Source organism: Petaurus breviceps, unplaced genomic scaffold (genome assembly GCF_028583685.1).
Source record: "Petaurus breviceps papuanus isolate PSGF00001 unplaced genomic scaffold, PetGlider_PUasm1.0 567, whole genome shotgun sequence".
Lineage (NCBI taxonomy): Eukaryota > Metazoa > Chordata > Mammalia > Diprotodontia > Petauridae > Petaurus > Petaurus breviceps.
This window is the reverse complement of record NW_027186383.1, coordinates 21,477-42,024: the sequence shown is the minus strand read 5'-3', so window position 1 is coordinate 42,024 and position 20,548 is coordinate 21,477. Positions and strand designations below refer to the sequence as shown.

At 51.1% G+C, this 20,548-nt stretch overlaps 2 protein-coding genes and 1 pseudogene across 4 annotated transcripts in view; all 3 read right to left on the bottom strand.

Annotated features, from left to right (window-relative positions):
* S100B (S100 calcium binding protein B) overlaps nt 1-10,896 on the bottom strand; it is a 132,681-nt gene extending 121,785 nt beyond the window's left edge. The window contains exon 1 of the mRNA XM_069103099.1: nt 10,891-10,896. The gene's annotated coding sequence lies outside the window, so the exon portion shown is untranslated. The remainder of the gene's footprint in view (nt 1-10,890) is intronic.
* Nucleotides 1-20,548, bottom strand: part of DIP2A (disco interacting protein 2 homolog A) — a 115,419-nt gene that overhangs the window by 73,670 nt on the left and 21,201 nt on the right. For all 3 annotated transcript variants that reach the window (XM_069103089.1, XM_069103090.1, XM_069103088.1), the window contains exons 2-4: nt 9,820-9,891; nt 942-1,061; nt 653-772 (exon numbers count right to left, since the gene is read on the bottom strand). In XM_069103089.1, coding sequence (XP_068959190.1) covers nt 653-772; nt 942-1,061; nt 9,820-9,891 — 312 coding nt within the window. The remainder of the gene's footprint in view (nt 1-652; nt 773-941; nt 1,062-9,819; nt 9,892-20,548) is intronic.
* Nucleotides 5,227-7,354, bottom strand: LOC138173128 (eukaryotic translation initiation factor 3 subunit H pseudogene; annotated as a pseudogene).

Genomic DNA, 20,548 nt, shown 5'->3' with positions numbered 1-20,548 from the left:
TGTGCACACGCACACACAATCACGCCTTCTCCTACCTGTACACATACTTGCACACACACACAAAAGTGCAGTGTGAACACGCACACACACATATATACCTTCTCCTACCTGTACACACACACATACACCTTCTGCTGCATGCACACACACACAAGGGTGCAGTATGCACATGCACACACACACAAGGGTGCGGTATGCACATGCACACACAATCACACCTCCTCCTACCTGTACACACACACAAGGGTGCAGTGTGCACACGCACACATAATCACGCCTTCTCCTACCTGTACACATACTCACACACACATACACACAAGAGTACGGTGTACACACGCACACAGAATCACACCTCCTCCTACCTGTACACACACACACAAGGGTGCGGTGTGCACATGCACACACAATCACGCCTTCTCCTACCTGTACACATACTCACACACACAAGAGTGCGGTGTACACACACACACACACAATCACACCTCCTCCTATGTGTATACACACACACAGATGCAGTGTGCACACGCTCACATACGCATGTATGCTGTACACCTTTCTCCTACATGCACACACACTCACACACGTGCACACACACTCATTCACGGATGCTAGCCTGCCCCACCTGTGGTCACCACAAAGGCCTGTTGGGTACCTGGAGGGGTGTAGGTCTCGACAGAGGAGTGTGCAAGGACAGAGCGCCTCTTGGAAGGCATGGGCATCTTCCTCTCTTTGTATCTGGCTAACGCGGCTTGTACGGCTTCAGTGTGGACGTCTGCAGAGGAGACAGAGGGTCATCTGGGGTGGGGAAGGGGAGGCGCCCCGTCCCCAGACTGGTATGCCAGTCGATCCTCCCCTTGGCGGGCTAAGGCCTCTGTCCATTCACTCCACAGAAGCCAGGTTCCCACTTAGCATGACAGGCCCCAGGATCCCATTTTCCTTACCGGATCGGAAACGCTCATCCCTTGCGTTGGCAGAACGCGCCTTTTGCTGTTTGGAGCTGGTGGCTGGAGTTTGTGAGGACCCTGGGACTCTGTTCTCTGCTTGCAGAGAGGGGTCTACACCTGAAACAGAATCCCAGCACAGGTCAACATTCTCTGTTTAGCTTCAGGTCCATCTTTCCTTAAAACTGTATGCCTTCTCCACACCTCCAACAGTGGACAGAAAAAAAAGCCCAAAGTTCTGGAAGGACAAACCACTGTCCTCACTGGCAGCTGGCGGGAACATCTGGGCAAGTCCCTGAATGGAAGCTAGGGACACTTTCTTGCCAGAAACAAGAGTGGATTTTTCTGTTAAGTGGAATTTTCTCTCTGTAACAAAAGCTCCCCTTCCAGGAAAAAAAAAAAATTAAGCCTCAAAGTCTCAGGCACAAGCCTGTACAAGGCAGAAAGCGTCATGTGGACAATGGTGGAAAAAAATGCTATTGGAGATAATGCCCTTCTCCCTTTTTCCCCTCCCCACTTTTCTCTTCTCTCCCCTCCCCCCTCCCCCTCTCTTCTCTGGGTCCAACCCCAGGCCCCCTCAATACTCGATACACCCCTTGTCATCATTGAGGCCCAGCCTTGTGACTCCCCAAGATAAACCAAAAGCTGGGCTCCCCCACCTTCCCCGCTCTCCCAAACAGGACTCTCTCACCCCATGTAACATGCTGGGAAATGGCAAGTATAAATTAGCATGTCTGCAGAGGGCTGGGCAAGCTTGTCCTCAGCTTGCCTTCTGCATCATTTCTGGATTTTGTGCACACAGACCTTGGGGCTGGAGGTGACAAAGCAGGGCTTGGGAGAGAATCTGATGCCCACTCGGCCCCATTCATCTCTGCCCTGGGACACGTGGCTCTGCCTGCCATGTCTGGGCATGAGCTTTCCTGTTCATGTTCAGGAGGACCAGACTCCGTGTGGGGAAGGCTTTCAGGCCCTCTGCCACCCAATGCGCACCTGGGGTTCCATGAAGCTGGTGCACGCACAGCAGCCACAGCCCCGTAAGCCATCCCTGCAGATGGGCTTTGAACCATCGCTGAGTGAGGGGATGTCTTCCCCAAACACGGGAATGGGCAGAGGAGAACAATCTGTTACAATAGCCACGAAGGCAGCTGAGAGCTTGACCTGGCATCAGAGATGCCAAGGCCGCCCACCGCATCCAGGCCAGCGCCCGTCCTCCTGACTGCTGTCCTGCCCCTGGACTTCAATGACTCCAGAAGAAAGAGTGAGGCTGACAACCTTCCCCCACCCAGTGCACATGCAGGTCAAGTGCAGTGCTGTCACTGGGTCTTTTCCCAGTATCGCTTTTTCTAATGTGCTGCTGTTCCCATCATATACATGAAGAAATCCAGTCTGCAAGATTAAGGACCTACCCTCTTGTGCAGGCAGCAAAGCACCAGAAACTAAATCTGAACCCAAGGCCAGATTTGGGCTCGGGCCCTCCTTACCCCAGGCCCGGCTCTCTAGCCACGGAGCCGCTGGGCTGGCCCCAAGAGGACCAGGTTAAGACACGCTGAGCCAGTCCAGGGAGTGGCTCCTTCACCCTCCATGCCACGCCTAGAAGGCCACTTAGTGGAGACTCCAGAGAGGGAGGAGAAAAGGATTCCCAGGGCCAGGAAATACCCTCCTCAGAGGCGGAGGGAGATGTCCGATGGCGGCCACTCTCTCCAAGGACCAAGGAGGACTAGAGGAGAAAACAAAGCTCCCTGGTTTGTAGGAGGGACATTGTTGTCCTTAGTGGTTGCTCTGTCTTTTCAGTAAATATTCCTTCGCAAGAGCTACCTGGCATTTACTGGCTCACTGACAGCGGGGACAAGTTAACTGGCCAAAGGATACCGGAAGCAACATATCAGAGAGGGGTTTCTATGTCACAGCCCCCTGGGGTCATCCTACCAGTCTGATGGGAGAAGTGGCAGCATACTCTGGGGACCCCAGGTGCTGCTCTGAGTGCGAGGCAGGAGAGGGAGAAACAGAACCAAGATGGCGGAGAAGTAGAACCAGGTCTGGTGAGCACCAGCCCGCCCTCCCAACAGATCTAGAGCAAGCACCAAACCTGAACCTGACAGAGAAATCCAGTGCTGGTTGGCACAAAGAGAGATGCCTACGACCGTGACCATGTCTGGCCAGGTGTGGCTACGCACCACGGCCAGCAGTCTACAAGCCATGCCAGGGTATCATGGCTCCCTGTAGAAGGGGGGAGAGGTGCTAAATGGCACTGCCCAGATCCCAGGTGGACTGAGGAGGAGCCTGCAAACAGGTACTGAGCAAGGAGAAGATCCAGAAGGGAAGAGTGGCAGAGCCCCCGGGGTATTTCGTCTTGTATTTAGAGCTTTCCATCGATGCTCAGACCAGGGGCTGGCAATCAGATTTGCTCTGGATCAGCTTCCCAGTCTGAGCAGTCCCAGAGAGCCTGCAATAACCCAATACTCTGAAAATGCAGCACCAGGATCAGGCCAGACCTCTCCTCCAGAAGTGTGCAGAGCCTGGCCCAGACATAAAATCAGAAGTCAGAAAGGAGGCAAGAGGAATGAGCAAACGAAAATGAATTCTACCCTAAAAATACCACTATGGTGACAGCAATGATCAGGACACAAACCCAAAAGACAACAATGACTCTAAAACATCCACAAGCAAAGACTCAAGGAAAAACATAGCTTGGACAAAAATTCAACTAGGATTCCTAGAAGAGATGAATCCTTTTTTAAAGTTTAAAGATATTTATATAAGTGAGATGAGAAGAGTTGAGGTAAAAACTGGAAAAGAAATGAGAGCCAGGGAAGAAAGAATTGGAAAGGGAATTAACAGCATAGACCAAGAGGCATAAAATCTTGCCCAAGCACCAAACTTCCTGAAATTTTAAAATGGACTAATTGAATATACTAAATGGATTAATGGAAAATTAGAAAATTACAGTGGACTAAATAGAAGCCAATGGTTCCACAAGACAAGACATATTAAAGCAAAGGCAAAAGACTGAAAGAAACAGAGGAAAGTGTAAGGTGTCTTATACCAAAAACAACTGACCTGGAAAACAGATTAAGGAGAAAAACATTAAGAATCACTGGACTACCTGAAAGCCAATAACAAAAAGCGTAGGTTATGATTTCAGGAACTCTTAAAAGAAAGCTGTCCCACTGTCGTAGAAGCAGAGGGAAAGAATCTACCTCCAAAAGGAAAATTCCCAGGCACACCAGGCAAAAACTGCGCCAGGTCCAGCAGCACAGCAGACACTGGAAGTGCTGGGATCTCTGCTATATGGGCCAGAGATACCGGGCCCCACCTATTCTTGGGCTGGAGTCAGTGTACTGAGTGGACAGAGCCCCTGGAAGACCCTGGACTTGCTGTTAAATGGAAGAGGGCTTTGTGAGTTTTGAATGAAGCTAAAAGGGCAGGAAGCCCTGCCCAAAAGCAAGGTCATGCACTAATGACCAATGAGCCCATGACTAAACAATGATCCTAAGAGAAAGCAGAGAAGCATGTGGCCTATGGGGGCTACATTTTATGTCAAGATATTTCCACTCCTCCAAGGAGAATGGCTAGGAGGGGCTCCTGACATGTGCAAAGAGGACTCAGACCTCAATCCTCCAAGGAAATGATGAGATGGTCACTGGAAAAGCTGTCTTCCCAGGTCAGCTCACTACCTGGCTTCCCTCACACCAGCCCTGGGCCCAGCTCAGCCCCCTCCCCCCACTTCAGATGGGCTCTCTCTTGTCACCCTGACCCCTGTCTCACTTGGTAGTTGTGTTCCCAATGAGGACTACAGTAAGCACTTAAGAAATCATTTTTTTTTAAAGCAATTGGGGTTAAGTAACTTACTCAAGGTTACACGGCCAGTTATTTCTGGGTGTGGTGCTGAGTATCTGAGCTCGGATTTGATCCAGGGATCAATTCTTTCTTTCACTCAAAAGGAATAAAAGGTAAAATTATTAGGCAGTGGATGGGGCCAGTATGGGGCTGAAGGGTCAGCTGACAGGCCTCTCTCCAGAGCAGCTGAGGGATGATCCCTCCTCGCCACTGCTTGCAAAGTGTGCTGTGAGGCCCAGGATAAGTCTGTCTGCCCAGCCCAATGGGAATGTGGCAGAGGCAGGCTAAGGGCAGAGCCGTCCCCTGCTCCTCGCCCCACATTGGGAGAACGATTGCCTCTGACAATTCCCCAGTCTTCTTCACCCTTCTCTCTTTTTTAATATTAAAAACAGATTTCTCATTTTTTGATAAGAACAATGTTACTGCCAAAGTGAGTCAGTGGTATCAAATGAGTACTGCCATTTTCATTAAGAAAATTATACTTCTTGGAAAAGCCGTCTGTGGGTGATCTCAGAGCATGTATCAGCACCTTATCTGGAAACAACTTATCAAACCAGAAGTCAGGGGCTCCCTCTTTCTAGGTGTGTTCGTGGAGAGCCTGCCCAAGTTCTGTGTGGTGAACGCTTGGACGTTCTGGCAGCACGTGTTAGTTTGGCCAGCAGTTAGGAGTGGATCCACCCTGGCGGGCGGCTGAGGAGGTTTGAAGGGTCTGACATGTGCTCTTCTGGGAGAGGAGACTGGAGACTGTCCCACTGTAGCGGCGCTGCTGATGCTGACTAGAGCTCTCACACAGGTGTTCAGTTTAACAGGATCCTGCCTCATTTCATCCGCTCTGTCCGTAATTGCAGGCTCTGCCCCAGACGATTACTGCTGGCTAGACTGAGCGATTCACGTCTAACTGCCCCAGCTGATTTCTTTCCTAGTTCCCACAGGAGTATGCTGATCAGATGGGAAGTTTCATTCTAATCGGCACTTCTTCAAACATGTGCTCAAAGTGATGTTTGCCTTTCTCAATGCTTCAGGAGAAAAATCTTTCTCTTTAAAAACTCCCACCAGCTTAGGGGTCAGCCTGTGTGCCTTCAATGATGGAGGCCCTGAAGCACTTTTTATGGGATCATAAATGAGCACTACAGACTCTTAATTGCATGCGGGTCACTGACTTGGGAACCCAGGAAAGTACCCAGGAAAGACAGAAGAGCCACAGAATGAAGAACGGTACCAAGCGGGATGAAGACCTCACGCCGTCTCTTCTGATCAGCACCATTCTCTTATGTGCTGCCGATTTCAAGCCTGTCTTCCACCATCAGACCCAAAAGTACACCCTGGACAACTTCATTCCCCGTCCTTCTTCTTGGTAACATTTAATTATTTTCAAAACAACTGGTCCATCGATCTGCACTTGCTTCATGGCCAAATCTCCTGAGTAACTTTTGCCTTTTCCTTCGTGGGAGGCCAAGAGCTGGCGTCTTCTCTCACAGAGCCACGAACAAAGCCCTAAATCCACACACCTGGGAGTTAAGTGCGCTGTGCCCAATGGCAGCCACTGTTCTTCCAATTGAGGAGTGGGCCCATTTAAAGGAGGCTCTTTCTAGTCAGGTAGCCTGGAAGGCTAGATGGACAAGGAGGGGCAGGTCAGAGCTGCCTGAGGACTAGATGAGGCAAAGAGACCTGCAGGCCCAGACAGACACGAGAAGATGAGCGGAGGTGGCGGGCCACTTGGTGCTCACTATGGATGAGTGCTATAGCTTGGCCTGGTGGGCTTGCTGATCAGCAAGACGTGTTCAAATTCTACCTCAGGCATTTCCTAGCTGGGTGACCTTGGGCAAACCACTTAATCTTAGACTAACGACAGCACCTCTTCCGCCAGTTTGCTGTGAGGATCACCTGAGATAATTTACCTCCAAATGCTTGTTTAATGTTTCAGACAGAGCAGTTGCAGAGGCATCCGAAACACGATGTGTCCGAAAGAGAAGTCAGAGTGATCCCTCTCCAGAACGGCCCCACGTCCTTTAGCCTCCTCTCCCCTGCCCAGAATGTGGCCCAGTCATGCGCCCAGCCGCTCCCCCTCCCCTCTTGTCTAGCTCACAGTCACAGCCTCCGAACCCAAGACCAAGCCCTCCCTCATTTACCCTATCCCCCACCATGGCTGCCAAGTGACCTTTCTAAAAGCACAGATCTAAACATATCACAGACTCCAGTGGCTCCCTAATGCCTCTTCACCCTGGCTTTTAGAGGCCTTCGAAATCTGGCCCCATCCTACCCTTCCAGCCTCAGCAAGCCCCTTCCCACATGCCAAGATCCAGCCAAACGCCCTTCTCACTCTCCCTCACACACAGCACTGCCATGCCCGTGACTCTGCACTGGCTGGGTCCCATGCCTGGAATGCCCCCCCTTCAGCTGCACTTCTTAAAGTGCTCGTTTACTTCCACATTCTGCTCAAGGGCCACCTTCAATAGGAAGCCTCTCCTCATCCCTCTGCCGCCAGCTTAAAGTCCCATTAAGTCCCTTTCCTCCCTCCTTTTACCGCCTGACATTTCTTCTGTGTCTCCTTCGCAGGCCCTCATATCTGTACACATTGTGTCCAATGACAAAATGCAAGTTTACTGAGGCAGGGCTTGTTTCCCAGCCCCTGGAACAGAGCCTGGCCCACAGGAAGGGTTTCTGGGCTGCTCAGGGATCGACGGGAGCTGCCTTCAGTGCCTACCTGGCTGTCTTCTGAGTATATTTCAGGGCAGCCAATCCTAAGTCTCTCAGGTGGATGAACCCAGTAACTGGCCCTGAACTGGACCAAGGGAATCAGGAGAGACATCTAAGGGACATTTTCACCCGCTTTGGCTCGGCTTGTTCCAACCATGTCCTGAGTGATGAGAACAGAGCCCTGTGGCTGCTGCTGGCCTTTCCGAGGAGAGTGGGGCAGGGTCCTTACTTCACTCTCCTATTTACTAGAGGGGTCCCCATTGCACACGATGCTGGCTTTTGGCTTTGGAAAGAGGCTTTTTATGGAATTAAGAACAGTACCTCCCTGCCTGTACTTTGTAGGGCTTTTAGCATAAAACAGTGCTGTGCTTTGTCACAGACTTTTCCTGCCTCTGTTGAGATGATCGTGTGGTTTGGGATGTTTGGGGTTTAATGATGATGAATTATGTTTTCCAAATGCTGAACTATCCTTGCGTTCCCGGTATAAATGCCACTTGTTCATAAAGCATGTTTTTCCTGGATAAAGTGCCACCATCTGTTTGATGGGATTCTGTTTAAAACTTCTGAGCCGATGTTCATCAATGACACTGGACTGCAGTTTCCCTTCTGTGCTTTATCTTTCCTAGCTTAGGCATTAGAACTCTATTTGTCTCCTAAAAGGATTTCTAGCACAGTTCTTTCCTTCTCAGTTTTTGAGGACCACTCGTGAAGTCTGGGTCCCAACCATTCCCTACAAGTCTCCTATGAATCTATCGGGGCTGGCAGTTTGGGTCTTCCCCCATGGCAGTTCCTTTACAGTTGGCTCCATCTCCTTTTCTGAGACTGGACTCTTCAAGTTTTCTGTCTGGCTTCCTGAAAGTCTGGGGATGCTGGATGTCTGAAGGTCTCCCTGCATGTCTTTTTTTTTTTTAACCAATTGGGGTTAAGTAACTTGCTCAAGGTTACACGGCCAGGTGTTTCTGGGTGTGTGCTAAGTATCCGAGCCCGGGATTCGATCCCAGATCATCCCGACTCTGGGGCTGGTGCTCTTACTCGCTGCGCCACCTGGCCGACCCTCTGCATGCCTTTTGTGCTCTCAATGTGATGAGCATAAAACCAGCCAAAGCAGCTTCTGGGCACTTTTCATTTCTTCCTTCAGGCACAGCAGCGCAGGCAGTGACCCGTGGGAATCTCGAGAGCGGCGCCCTGAGCCCTGGGACTCCCTACCAGCAGCCTCCTCTGGAGCCTCCCCATGAAGGCACTCACATTCTCAATGAGTAAACACAGGCAGTACTGAATACTGAAAAGGTAATACAGCAGAGTCAGATGAACAGAAATCCTCAAATAATTAGGGTTGTCCCCCCCTGCTTTGAAGAGAGGGAACTCACAAGAAAAACAAGACAGAATCAAAAGGGCTGACTCTCAGGGTCTGCAGTGATACAGTCATGCAAGGCCAGAAGGTTGGCCTGGAGGCACACCAGGATCTTCAAAGAAATACCAGGCCAGGTTCCTCAAGCATATTTATTATGTGTGTATGTATATATTCCTCAAGGCAGGAAATGAAGGTTAAGAGAAAAAGGTGATGCTGGGCCCAGAGTCGGGAAGACCTGAGTTCAAATCCAGCCTTTGACACTTCCTAGTGGTATGACCCTAAGCAAGTCACTTAACTCTTATTGCCTCAGTTTTCTCATCTGTAAAGTGAGCTGGAGAAGGGAATGGCAAACACTCTGATCTCTTTGCCAAGAAAATCTAAAAAGGAGTCATGAAGAGTTAGACATGAGCCAACAAAAACAAAGAGTAACAACCAAATCTAATTAGTTAGGACAATGGAGTTAATGGATCTTTGTGTTTACATATTGTATTTCTTAAAAGAAGGTTTCACAATGCTAGACATTAAGAGAGTCACAAGTTTCATTTAGTAGTAAGTCTTTTATAATGATGCTCTAAATACAGACAGATTTGTGTAAAGGAAAAAAAGCATCTGAAGAACTCTAATTAATGCAACGACCAATCTGACTTTAGCCAACAAGGGTGAAGCAGGCGTCCGGCCTCCTGGCAGACAAGTGGGCGACTACAGGTATACAACGAGGCATACACTGACACGGTCATCTGTTTGGATATAACTGTTCTTTGTCACAAGGTAGAATGTTAAAAACAAAACTACACGTGGATTTCTTTGCTCTCTAAACAGCTAGTTAACATGTGACCTCAGTCATTGTCCTTCATTCTTTCTAAGACTGTGGACCGTACCCCACATTTGTCCAAGCTCCCCTAAAGTTTGACGTGTGACATGCAAATCCTGGCCTCGTCACCAACCCCATGGGAGGACGGGGCCAAGGATGCTCACTCACATGCAGCCGCTTACCTTGAATGAGTGGTACGTAGCGTGCCAGCAGCTTGGCCCTCTTCTTCTCGTAGCCTTTCTGAGTGATGTCACCTAAAAAACATTTAGGGAAATCTCAGTTTCAACTTAAAGATTTTCTCTTAGGTTTAAAACTGGTCTCCATGGGTGGCCAGGGGGCGCAGCGAGTAAGAGCACTAGCCCCGGCATCGGGAGACCCAAGATCGGTTCCAGCCTCAGATACTCGGCACCCACACAAAATAACTGGCCGTGTCATCTTGAGCAAGTGACTTAACCCAAATTGCTTAAAAAAAAAAACTGGTTTCCTGAGAAACTGTGAAGCAGGGTATGGGGCAGGGTAATTGCTGAGCCCTCATTCAGTTTGGTTTTGAAAGTCTTGAGTCTTAGAATCGAGGGTAACAGCGTAAGGCTCAGACCATTAGAGATGTTATTTTGTCCTGGAGTTTTATGCCACGCTTTCTTGTGATCAGTTAGCCCTCTGACACTTCTGGGTGTCTTCTGGCAAAGATAAAGGGGTGGGGGGGAGCTACAGTGCACAGCAATGCCATACAAACAAAACAAGCCATATGTACCCTGCAGCAAACAAACCCACTGACAAACTGTTTCCAGGACATATCACCTACTGTCTTGTTTGGCTTCACAAAGGAAGGAAAAAACCCCAACTCTCCAAGGAGCGACTTGAGGCTAATTGTCGAAGGAGGTAAAAAGATGCCCACCCTTGCCGCCTCCTACCAAACTGGTGACACACACAGAGAAACGAATGCTAGGGGACACTGCCCACCAAGGAATGTGCATCCTAGAAAGCCTGGCATTCTACAGGCCCTAAAAAGGTGACATTATACTTTTGGAAACGATTCTTTCGACTTACAAATATAATTGAGTGCATATACTTAACTCGGCCTAGTGCCAGGACAGCTTCTCCTTGGATTAATAAATCTAATTCAATTCACAGACTCCAAGTCAGCACCACATGATCAATCAGCAGAGGCAGGATACTGTGAGCATTTCAGCCTCAGAATGTAAGAATCTTTCCTACATAGTAGCTAGACAAAGTGAAGGAAATATGTGCCAAACACCCCCATGTACCCTCAGAGCATGCCCTTGGTTGAGCTGCCCATGATGACGGCTAAAATCAGCTCTACTCCAAGGGTAAAGGTCCCTACTAGGGAAATACTACGAACTTCAGAGCCCTAAAAATCCCAAGGCCATTTCCATGGGCAGTAATAACTGTTTAATTCAAGTCTGGGTCCCCCCCCCCAAGCCCAGGGAGAGACCGTTGTTAAAGAGGCTGGCACTGGGGATTGTCAAGAGGGCAAGCAGGCCATGAAGCTCACACTTCTATCTTCTAATATGAAATTAATCCCAGTTCAGGGTTTTCTCTCTCCAGAAAATCTTCCCTCACTAAAAATGCAAGTAAATAGATGAGGCCTTAGCAGTCTGGATATGATTCACACATTAATATCAAATGAAAACAAAATGGCATGTACCTTGTTCTAACCTAGAACAGAACAATGCTCTGAAAATGTGATAAACTGCATCTGATTTTAGTGCAAACTAAACAGAACTGCAGAGCCAGGAGACAGTGGGTCTTGAGATGCTCTGATCCCACATTTAAAGCCAACAACTGATGAGGCGTGTCCCAAGGAGCCTGATAACTGAGGACTGCCTGCCATTCAAAGCAGCCTGCCTGTGGGGGCGCGCTCCACTTCCAGACGGTCCAAGAGAATCTGCTGGAGACGGAGAAGCCACCTCTCACACCTTACCTTCCTCGGGCAGCCAGACTCACCCAGCCTCGCTTCAGTCTGCTGGCAGACCACAAAAGCACATCTAAGTAGAAGGTTCAAGGAAAAAAGGTCCCTGGAAAGTCTGACTGTGGTACTGACTTTGCTGTTGCCCTATCAAGGTCAAGTTCACTAATCCTACAAAAAAGGGCTGGGAAACAAGTTTGCTTTCCTTGCCCCTGGTGAAGGAAAGTCCAAAGCTTCATCCCCAGAAGGGCAGACACCACACAGCTGAGATCTCTTTGTGCCACAATGGAGCCCCACCCCTACCAGAGAGGCCAGGCCCCAGCATCCTGGGCTCACCCTACCAAAGAGAGACCCAGAGGCACATCTGGTGGGGCAGGGCCCCAGCTGCTGCCATGCGCTCTTATGCTCCCCTTGGTTATTAGGGGAGACAAAGCTATCTGATGACCCCAGTCCCAGGAACCAGCTGGGAATGTCTCGACTGAAAGCAAGAACCTGGCTTCAGAGGAACCAGACTTCTCAGCCTTTTCCATGGAATATTTGTCTAAATGGGAGCAGGCAGGTGGCTCAGTGAGTAAGAGCACCGGCCCCAGTGTTGGGATGACCTGGGGATCAAATCCGGGCTCAGACACTTAGCACCCACCCAGAAACACCTGGCCGTGTAACCTTGGGCAAGTTACTTAACCCTGATTGCTTTAAAATATATATTTGTCTAAATGCCCAAGTTTTGGGCTATATGGAAAAGGGAATTTTTCAATGCCTTCAGTCCAGCCCAGTTCTCCCCAGACCACTGCTGGCTTGAGCTGTACCTTTTATTCCGCTTTAAGGAAGGAGGACTCCCAAATTCCACTCTGATTTATTCTCTGCTTCCAGAGAGTGTGGCTGGCAAACATTTCCAAAATCAAAGCTAAAGGAAATACTCTATGATAATAATAACATACATTCACAGAACATCCGAAGGTCCACAAAGTCCCTTCCACATCTTAACTCATTTCATTTTCACAACAATCTGGGGAGGAGCCTCAATTAGCAGAGAAGGAAACTGAGGCACAAAGATACAGTGGCTTTTCCAGGGCCACACATATCACTAAAGATCAGAGGCAGGCTTAGACTTCAGGTCTGCCTGACTCAAGGGCTGATGCTCTAGTCAGGACGCCAGCCCTGGATGCCCCAGCCAGAGCTACTCTGTCTTAAACAAGGTCTGAAAATGAAAGTCACTTGTGAATCTGAGAAAGACCAGGGAGCCCAGTGAGGACCAGCCCCGCAGACCTGCCTCTGCTGTGGCCCTGAAGAAGGTGCCAACCACACACGAGGCGCAATTTGTCCTGCCTCTGCTGGGAGATGTGTCTGAACTTTCCTCAACACTGCCTGGATTCAGGAGGGGCCACAATTGAGCCTCTGGCTTTCCTTTTCTCCTGGGCTGCCTCAGCCAAAGAATTCCCCATTGAGCGGCTGGCTGACCAGGCGTGAGTCAGATGCCCCCAGCATTGCTTGGTGGGCTGTCAGGTGCAGGCGGCCTAGGGACACCCAAGAAAGCCCAAACACCACCAGTAGAGCTTTCCAAAGTGCAGGGTCACCACCCCAGCCCCATCTGGCAGTCAAAGGTCAGGGAAGCTTCACCGGCCACAATTCAATCCAACTGATTTAGACCAGCAACTCTCCACTCCAGTCCACAAGCACCCTTCTCCCATAAACTCCACTGGCTCCAAGATCCCCTATAGACTCCTCTGTCTAGCTGTTAATAGTCGGTCCCTTTCAGGGACACCAGCTTCCTGGCAGAGCTCCCTCTCCTCTCCTTCCCTTCTCCCTCCTGGCTTCCCTGGCCTGTCTAGGCCTCAGAAGAGGGCGTCTAGTGGAAGCCACTCCTGGCCGCTGCCCTGTTTGTACACACAAACGTGGTTCCTGAGCCTTTAACCCTGGGATGAACAGGTATCCCAGAGCTACCACACAGTTGGAGTGCAGCCTGCGTGTTTTGCCACTGTGAAACTGGGTGTGAGCTCCTTGAGGGCAGAGGCTGTGCCACCTTTCTCCGTATCTCCATGCTTACACAGGGCCTGGCATATAGTAGGTACTGAGTAATTGTGTGCTGCCTGCCTGCCTATAACAGGGACCCACTGGAGCTGGTGGGGGGGGTGGCACTGGTCACGACACAGTCAGCGCTGAGCTCCCGACAGACAACCCTGTGACATGTTCCAGGCCGTAGAAGGCAGGTCAGGCATTATCTCTACCACCTCAGCACCAAAAGTCATTATAATGGGCCACCAGCCTTGAGCGGTGTGGGGAGATGGAGACTCAGGTGCCAGCATTTCTTGAGGGGCAGAAGGCAGCTCTCTGGAGCCCACCCCAGCAGCCTGAAGAGCTGCCACGGCTGGGACCGGAAGGACTGTGCCTCTGTGGCCCAACTGCATGCAGAGCTCCCAATAGGGGTGAGGGGTGGGGAGAGGGGAGTCTGAACACACAAATACAAGCGCCAGGCCTCGGCTTCTCTCACCGCACCTTCCACTGGAGCTACAGAAGGGTGGGATGTTAGGGGTGGTCTCCCTTTCCTTTCCTTCCCCCAGTCTAATGGCAGGTCAACAGGAAGACACACAGGTGCTGTCACCCACCCTACACTAGGTGCCCACAGTGCCCAAGCTTGCCTGCCTCAGGCACTTGCTGTAGGTCTGAAACAGCCAAGCACAAGTCTCAACTCCAAGATGTGACAAGAGAAAGCAGGCTGGGGCCCCTCCTGCACAAAGGAGGCCAAGGTGGCAGGCAAAGTATTGGCTATTTAAGGGGAGGTCTGGGGGAGGAGACATGGCAATCCCTTCCCAAGTGGGCTTGGCATGGCAGGGGGAGCCTGAGGGAGGCCCAGGGAGGGCCCCAGCTGTAGAGAGTTTGTGGGTCTGAGCTAGCCTGGCCTAAGCCAGGTTTGCAGCTGGCTTCAAGGGCACAACTGACAGGGGACATTAGGGAGCTTCATCCTGGAAAACAGGACAGCTCCAGAAAACCAGGTCAGGGGGCCCCTTCACAGTCCTCCTTCTGGCCAACATGATCTCTGGCTATGCCAATGACCACGGTCACTGGGCATCTGGTCACACCTTATCTTGGGCACCACTAAGGAGGTGCATCTCATCAAAGCACTTCACAAGGATAAAAGTTAGTGGGCAGAAAGTCAACAAGAGACCAACTCCTGAAAGATGAGCCCAGGTCTCCAGGGGCCAGTCCAGCTCCTAATGAAGTTTGGAGATAAAGAAACACAGCTTGGTGGGGTGGCTAGGAGGCACAGTGAATAGAGCACCGGCCCTGGAGTCAGGAGGACCTGAGTTCAAGTATGGCCTCAGACACATAACATTTACTAGCTGTGTGACCTTGGGCAAGTCCCTTAATCCCAATTGTCCTGCCCTCTCCCCTCCAAAAAGAAAAAATAATTAAAGAAAAAAAAGAAACATGGCTTGGGCAGTTGTACAAGACATTGGGGCTGAAACAGAATCGTTTCAGTAACAAAGTGGATCAGGATCATTTATTTGATCTTCTCAATATTCTCTTTTCGTGCATGGGAGACTCACCACAATCATCCCTGACAAGTTCATGTGATAATAGGGCTGGCTTGTAACCATAGTATGAGCTGGAGCCAAAAGTCTAAAGCCACAGACTGATTTAGAGAGATTCACAAGAGAGCTGAGAAAGGTCAGTGCACAAATAGGAAAGCCAAGACAATGGGCATGGCATCGCTAAGTCCCACAGTGCTGCGTGTGCCCCGCACCAGGCATGGACCCTGTGCATGAGCCAGTACAGATGGTCACACACACACCAGTGACAAGCTTGCCCTCCAAATCCCCAAGCCAAGAATGAAGCAATGCCAGAATAATCAATCTCTCCTCAGATGTGAAGCCCCAGGCAAGCACTGGGCTCTGGGCCGTGGGATTAAAACAAAGGAAGAACCTCTGGATAGCCAAGGGATGCAAGGCTCTAGAAACAGGCTGCAGCTGGCACTGGTTGTGCCATCTGCCCATGGCTCCTGCATGGATTCAGAGGCCTTCCGCATTCCCGCCGAAACTGCCTGTTTGGTCATTTCCAACAGCCCGATAATCTCTTATGAAATCCCTAGCGAGATGAAGTGTTCATTACACACTCACCACCGTCTGTGCCTGCCCCTGAGCTGAGTACTGGACTGCATTACATAAAATATAATACAAGGGGGGGTGGCCAGGTAGCACAGAGAGTAAGAGCACCGGCTCCAGTGTTGAGAAGACCTGGAGATCGAATCCCGGGCTCAGACACTTAGCACCCACCCAGAAACACCTGGTCGTGTAACCTTGAGCAAGTTACTTAACCCCAATTGCTTAGGGGCAGCCAGGTGGCTCAGCGAGTAAGAGCACCAGCTCCAGTGTCGGGATGACCTGGATCAAGTCCAGGCTCATATACTCAGCACCACACCCAGAAATAACTGGCTGTGTAACCTTGAGCAAGTTACTTAACCCCGATTGCCTTAAAAAAAAAAAAAAAGAAAGAAATATAATACAAGGGGAAGCCAGAGGCTGCAGCGGTTAGAATGCAGGGTCTGAACTCAGGAAGATCCATTTTCCAGAGTTCAGATCCAGCCTCAGCCACTTACTAGTTGGGTGAGCCTGGGCAAGTCACTTCACCCTGCTTGCTAGAGTTTCTTCATCTTTAAAATAAGCTGAAGAAGGAAATGGTAAATCGCCCCAGCATCTTTGCCAAGAAAATCCCCCATGGGGTCACGAAGCCTGACACGACTCAACAAAACATAATACAAATGGGAACGATAAGGACAGTCTCCGCTCTCTAGGAGCTTGTGTTCTGATGGAGTAAGATGAAAGGACTCGGGGCTGATGACTGGGAAGGAGGCAGACAGGAATTCAGGGACGACAGGAGGCTGGGGCCCTTCAGTGCTGTCAGAAGAGAAGTCACAGGGACAGAGCACGTGCACAAGGAGAGGGCCAACAGTGAGGAAGCACAAGGGCCTGGAGAGCCAACTGCACTCCAATGAGTGCCAATGGCCCAGTCACCTCAAGAAATGACAGTCCAGGCAAGGACTCTCCAGACAGAGAAGAGGGCCATGGGAAAAGCCCAGAGTCTGAAGGGAGGCTGGCAGGGACCCTCCTGCATGCGCCATGCTTTTGTGCAGGTGGGTGTCTCCAAAGTCCCCAGCTTCCTGTCACTATAAAGTGCATCATGAGAGAGAACGTGTGTGTGCATGTGTGCGTGTATGTGAGTGTGTGTGAGTGTGAGCATGTAAGTGTGAATGTGAGCATGTGTATGGAGTGTGTGCATGTGAGTGTGAATGTGCACATGAGTGTGTGTGCATGCATGTGAGTGTCAGCATGTGTGTGCAATATATAAACATGTAAAGGTTATATATACTCTGCATTTCTCTCTCTGAGTCATCTTTTTCTGGCTTTTTGGGGGACATCTGTCTACTCCAACGAGTTTCCTGGCCTAGTTCCAAAGGGATGAATGTGAGATTTTTACCTAAGAAAACTCGGTGGTTCCATACTAGTAGCTGAGCTCACTACCGATGCTCCGGAAGCCACCTGGCATCCCTCCGAGGCAGCGGCGGGCCATGCGGGTCAGCCTCACCTTCGCCACAGCCCCTGGCTGCCACCTCCAGGGGCCTTGCTTTTAACCTTTTAGAATCATACCCCTCTTTGTAAAGGCCAAACCCAAATCGCGCTGCTGAATAAGTGATCCTTTTCATTCGGCAGGGTCCAATCGTAGCCCCGGCCAAAGTCTGGGCATGGCCGTAGCCTGGCCAGTCTGCACACTTAAGGGGACTAAGCAGGCATGAAGACAGCGCTTACCACGGGCCACACAACTGCGCCCAGCGCTTCACAAACTTCGTGTCCTTTGATTCTCACAACAATCCTGCCAGGCCAGTGTCGCCATCACCCGCGTTTTACAGATGAAGACAGTGAGGCAGAGAGTGGGCACATGGCTGGCCCAGCATCACACAGCCAGAAAGTGTGTGAGGCTGGACTGGAACTCAGGTCTTCCAGACTCCAGGCCCAGCTCTCTGTTGACAGCACAACTCAGATGCCTCAAAAATGCCAAGGGATTTACCGAACAAAGACTGAGATACAGAAGGGCCCCCAGAGGACCGGCCAAATGCCCAGTACTGCTCACGGCCAAACCTGCTTCCTCCACACCCTACCGTAAGCCCTTCAGCAGAAGCAAGGCCGTCTGCACGCAGGGTCTCCAGGCAGAGGGAAGCAGAACTCAACGCGAATGTTCACGGCTTAATGCAAGCGCGCACACTCCAGTGTCGGACAGCGACCCCAAACCAAAAAGAACGTCTTCACGGACTAGAAAGCTAGATGAGACCCCGATCCCGCTAACGAAATACAAGCAGGGGGTGGACAGTACAGGCTTGGGAGTCTGCCCCTCCACCACGGGCCAGCTGGGGCCACCCAGGCGCTGGTCCCAACCACCCGCCGGTGCCAGGCTCCCACTGCCCCGGGATGCACAAGAGAATGGGAAGCAACCTCTAGGAGCAGCTGGCATGAAGGGAGGAGGAACATACTTGGTCAAACCTAGCAGAAACGGGCGCGTTTCACAGCAGAAGGCACCTGTCCGCGGCCACTGGCATGTCCCTGCGCGCTGCTGCCTCACGACAGAAGCTGGCCGATAGGGAACACGCGGCCGGGCCCTGCAGCTGGGGCCGGAGCCGCGAACAGAACTCGGCTCTCGGACGGTGGCTGCATGGGCTCCTGAGCAGGAGCAGGGCTCATTTTCTGAGGCCGAGAAGACAGGTGCCTAAAGGCTCGGAGCCGCTTCACAGCGGGAGGACGGTGCCCAGGGAAGAGCCAACGAGTAACTAGGGGGCAGCCGCGGTGGGACCCGGGGTGCAGGCAGCAAAGGAGGCTCTGGTTCGGGTCTCCTGGCTACTTTGTGGGAGGGGCCAGTAACTGGAAGACAGCGTGCTGGGAACCCCACGGAGAAGGTCCAATGGAACAGCACCCTCAACACCCCAAGCTTGTGTAGACGGACGCTCACACAGCAGGGGCCAGAGGCATGATTGGGAGGGGCGTGAGGGGGAAAGGAGGAGGAGGCTGGAGGTCTGTGTAAGGGAAGATTTTCATATAAAGAACATCCATTGGGCTGCTAGGGGCCCACAGTGCATGGGTGCCAGGAAGACTCACATCAAGCCTCAGACACTTCCTAGCTGCGTGACCCTGGACAAGTCATCTAACCCCATTTGCCTGTTTCCTCATCTGGAAAATGAGGAAAGGAAATGGCAAACCCCTCCAGTATCTTAGCCAAGAAAAAAACCAAATAGGGTCACAAAGAGCCAGACATAACTGAAAAATGACTAAACAAAAGGAGGATCTAGCGACAAGTGTCTGCTAACTGTGTACTCTGTGCCTAGGCCCGGGGACACAGAGAGGTGGCCTTTTATTTGACAAAAGAGAAAGCCTGGGGCTTAGCTTAACACGAGAGGGGGAATGACCAGGGACCACGAGGTTTGGGGGAGCTGATATTCAGAAGGTAGAATGATGAAGCCAGAAGCAAGCCTCTTTGCCCACCACCTAGTGCCCACCAGGCTCCCCCCTAGTTCACACAGCAGGTTCCCCTGGGCTGCTTCTCAAAGTGACAGCCCTCTCCCCCAGGAGCTAGACCTCATCCTTCCTGTAAGTCAGACTGCTCCCCTAACCCTGAGGTCTCAGGGAGAGATGCCAATGGACTTGACTGGCCTTTTCCATCTCAGAAAACTCCAGATACTGAGGCCCAGTCAGATTCTCTCCCCCAGACAGAAGGCTGGTTGTCCATTTGTCCCAATATCAGAGTTTTTCACTGATAAAAGGAAACCATTTGCAAAGTTACCGACTTGTCTGGCTGCTGTTCCAGAAGGTCAGTGAGGCAGTGAGATTCTGTCCAACACCAGAGGGTTGAATTACAAATGATGGGAACTGTGGGGCAATAATAATGTCACCAGAGATTCAGAAAAGGAGAGAGCCAATGGGCAAAGTGAGCCGTGCAACAGGCCCACGGCAAACACCCGAGGAACAGGGAGCAGGGATGAATATGGGGGTGACAGAGAAGTCTGCACAGATGGCTGCTGGGGATCAGGGAGGTCAAGATGGTGGAGTGAGAGGAAGCAGCTGAACCCAGCTCCCCACTGCCCCTTTCCCACAATGCCCCAGCCACTGTACCAGTCTGAAGTCTTACTGAAAAAGCCAAGACAATGAATCAGTTTTCCAGCCCAGGGCAGTGGAGGGAGACAAACAGATGTATCTGAGGCCACAGGGGCCAGGGCCCGGTGGCTGCAGGGCGTATCCCAGCACCAGCATGGAAAGAGGGCTGAGGCAGAGCCCCAGGCAGAAAGAGAGCCTGGGGGGGATCCCTGAACAGGCCCTTGGTGCAGAAACAGGGGCCATCTGGCAGCCAAAGCGGAAGGAGCAGGCAGGAGCATGGGCCCTGGATTGGGTGAGGAATACTAACCTCTGGAAATGTAGCTGTGGGGTCCTGAGCCTTAGTCTGGGTCATAAGCCTGCAGGAAACTAACCAGGGCAGGAGCCCTCCACCCAAGGAGAACCGGCCATCGGGCCACTCTGAGCCTACAAGGCCTCCCAGTGGACTCACAGCACCTGCAGCCAGCAGCTGTCAATGGAAATGCCTAGCCACAACAAGTTGTGGTCTATCAGTGTCATGGAATACTGCTGTTCCATAAGAAATGATGAGCAGATGAACTGATACAGAATGGAGGGAGCAGAACCAGGAAAACACTACACAGCAACAGTGACCGACTCTGATAGACTTGGCTCTCCTCAGCACCCCGAGGATCTAAGACAGCTCCAAAAGCCTCGTGACAGAAAACGCCATTCACGCCTGAGAAAGAGCCATGGCGTGTGAGTGCAGCGCCAGGCACGTGACCCACTTTCCTTTTTGTTTCTTCTTTCTCATGGCTCACCACTCCACCAATAATAGCAGTGTACCTAATTTCCCTTCCAGAATCTGTCATTTTTTTTTTTTTTTTGCTTTTTTGG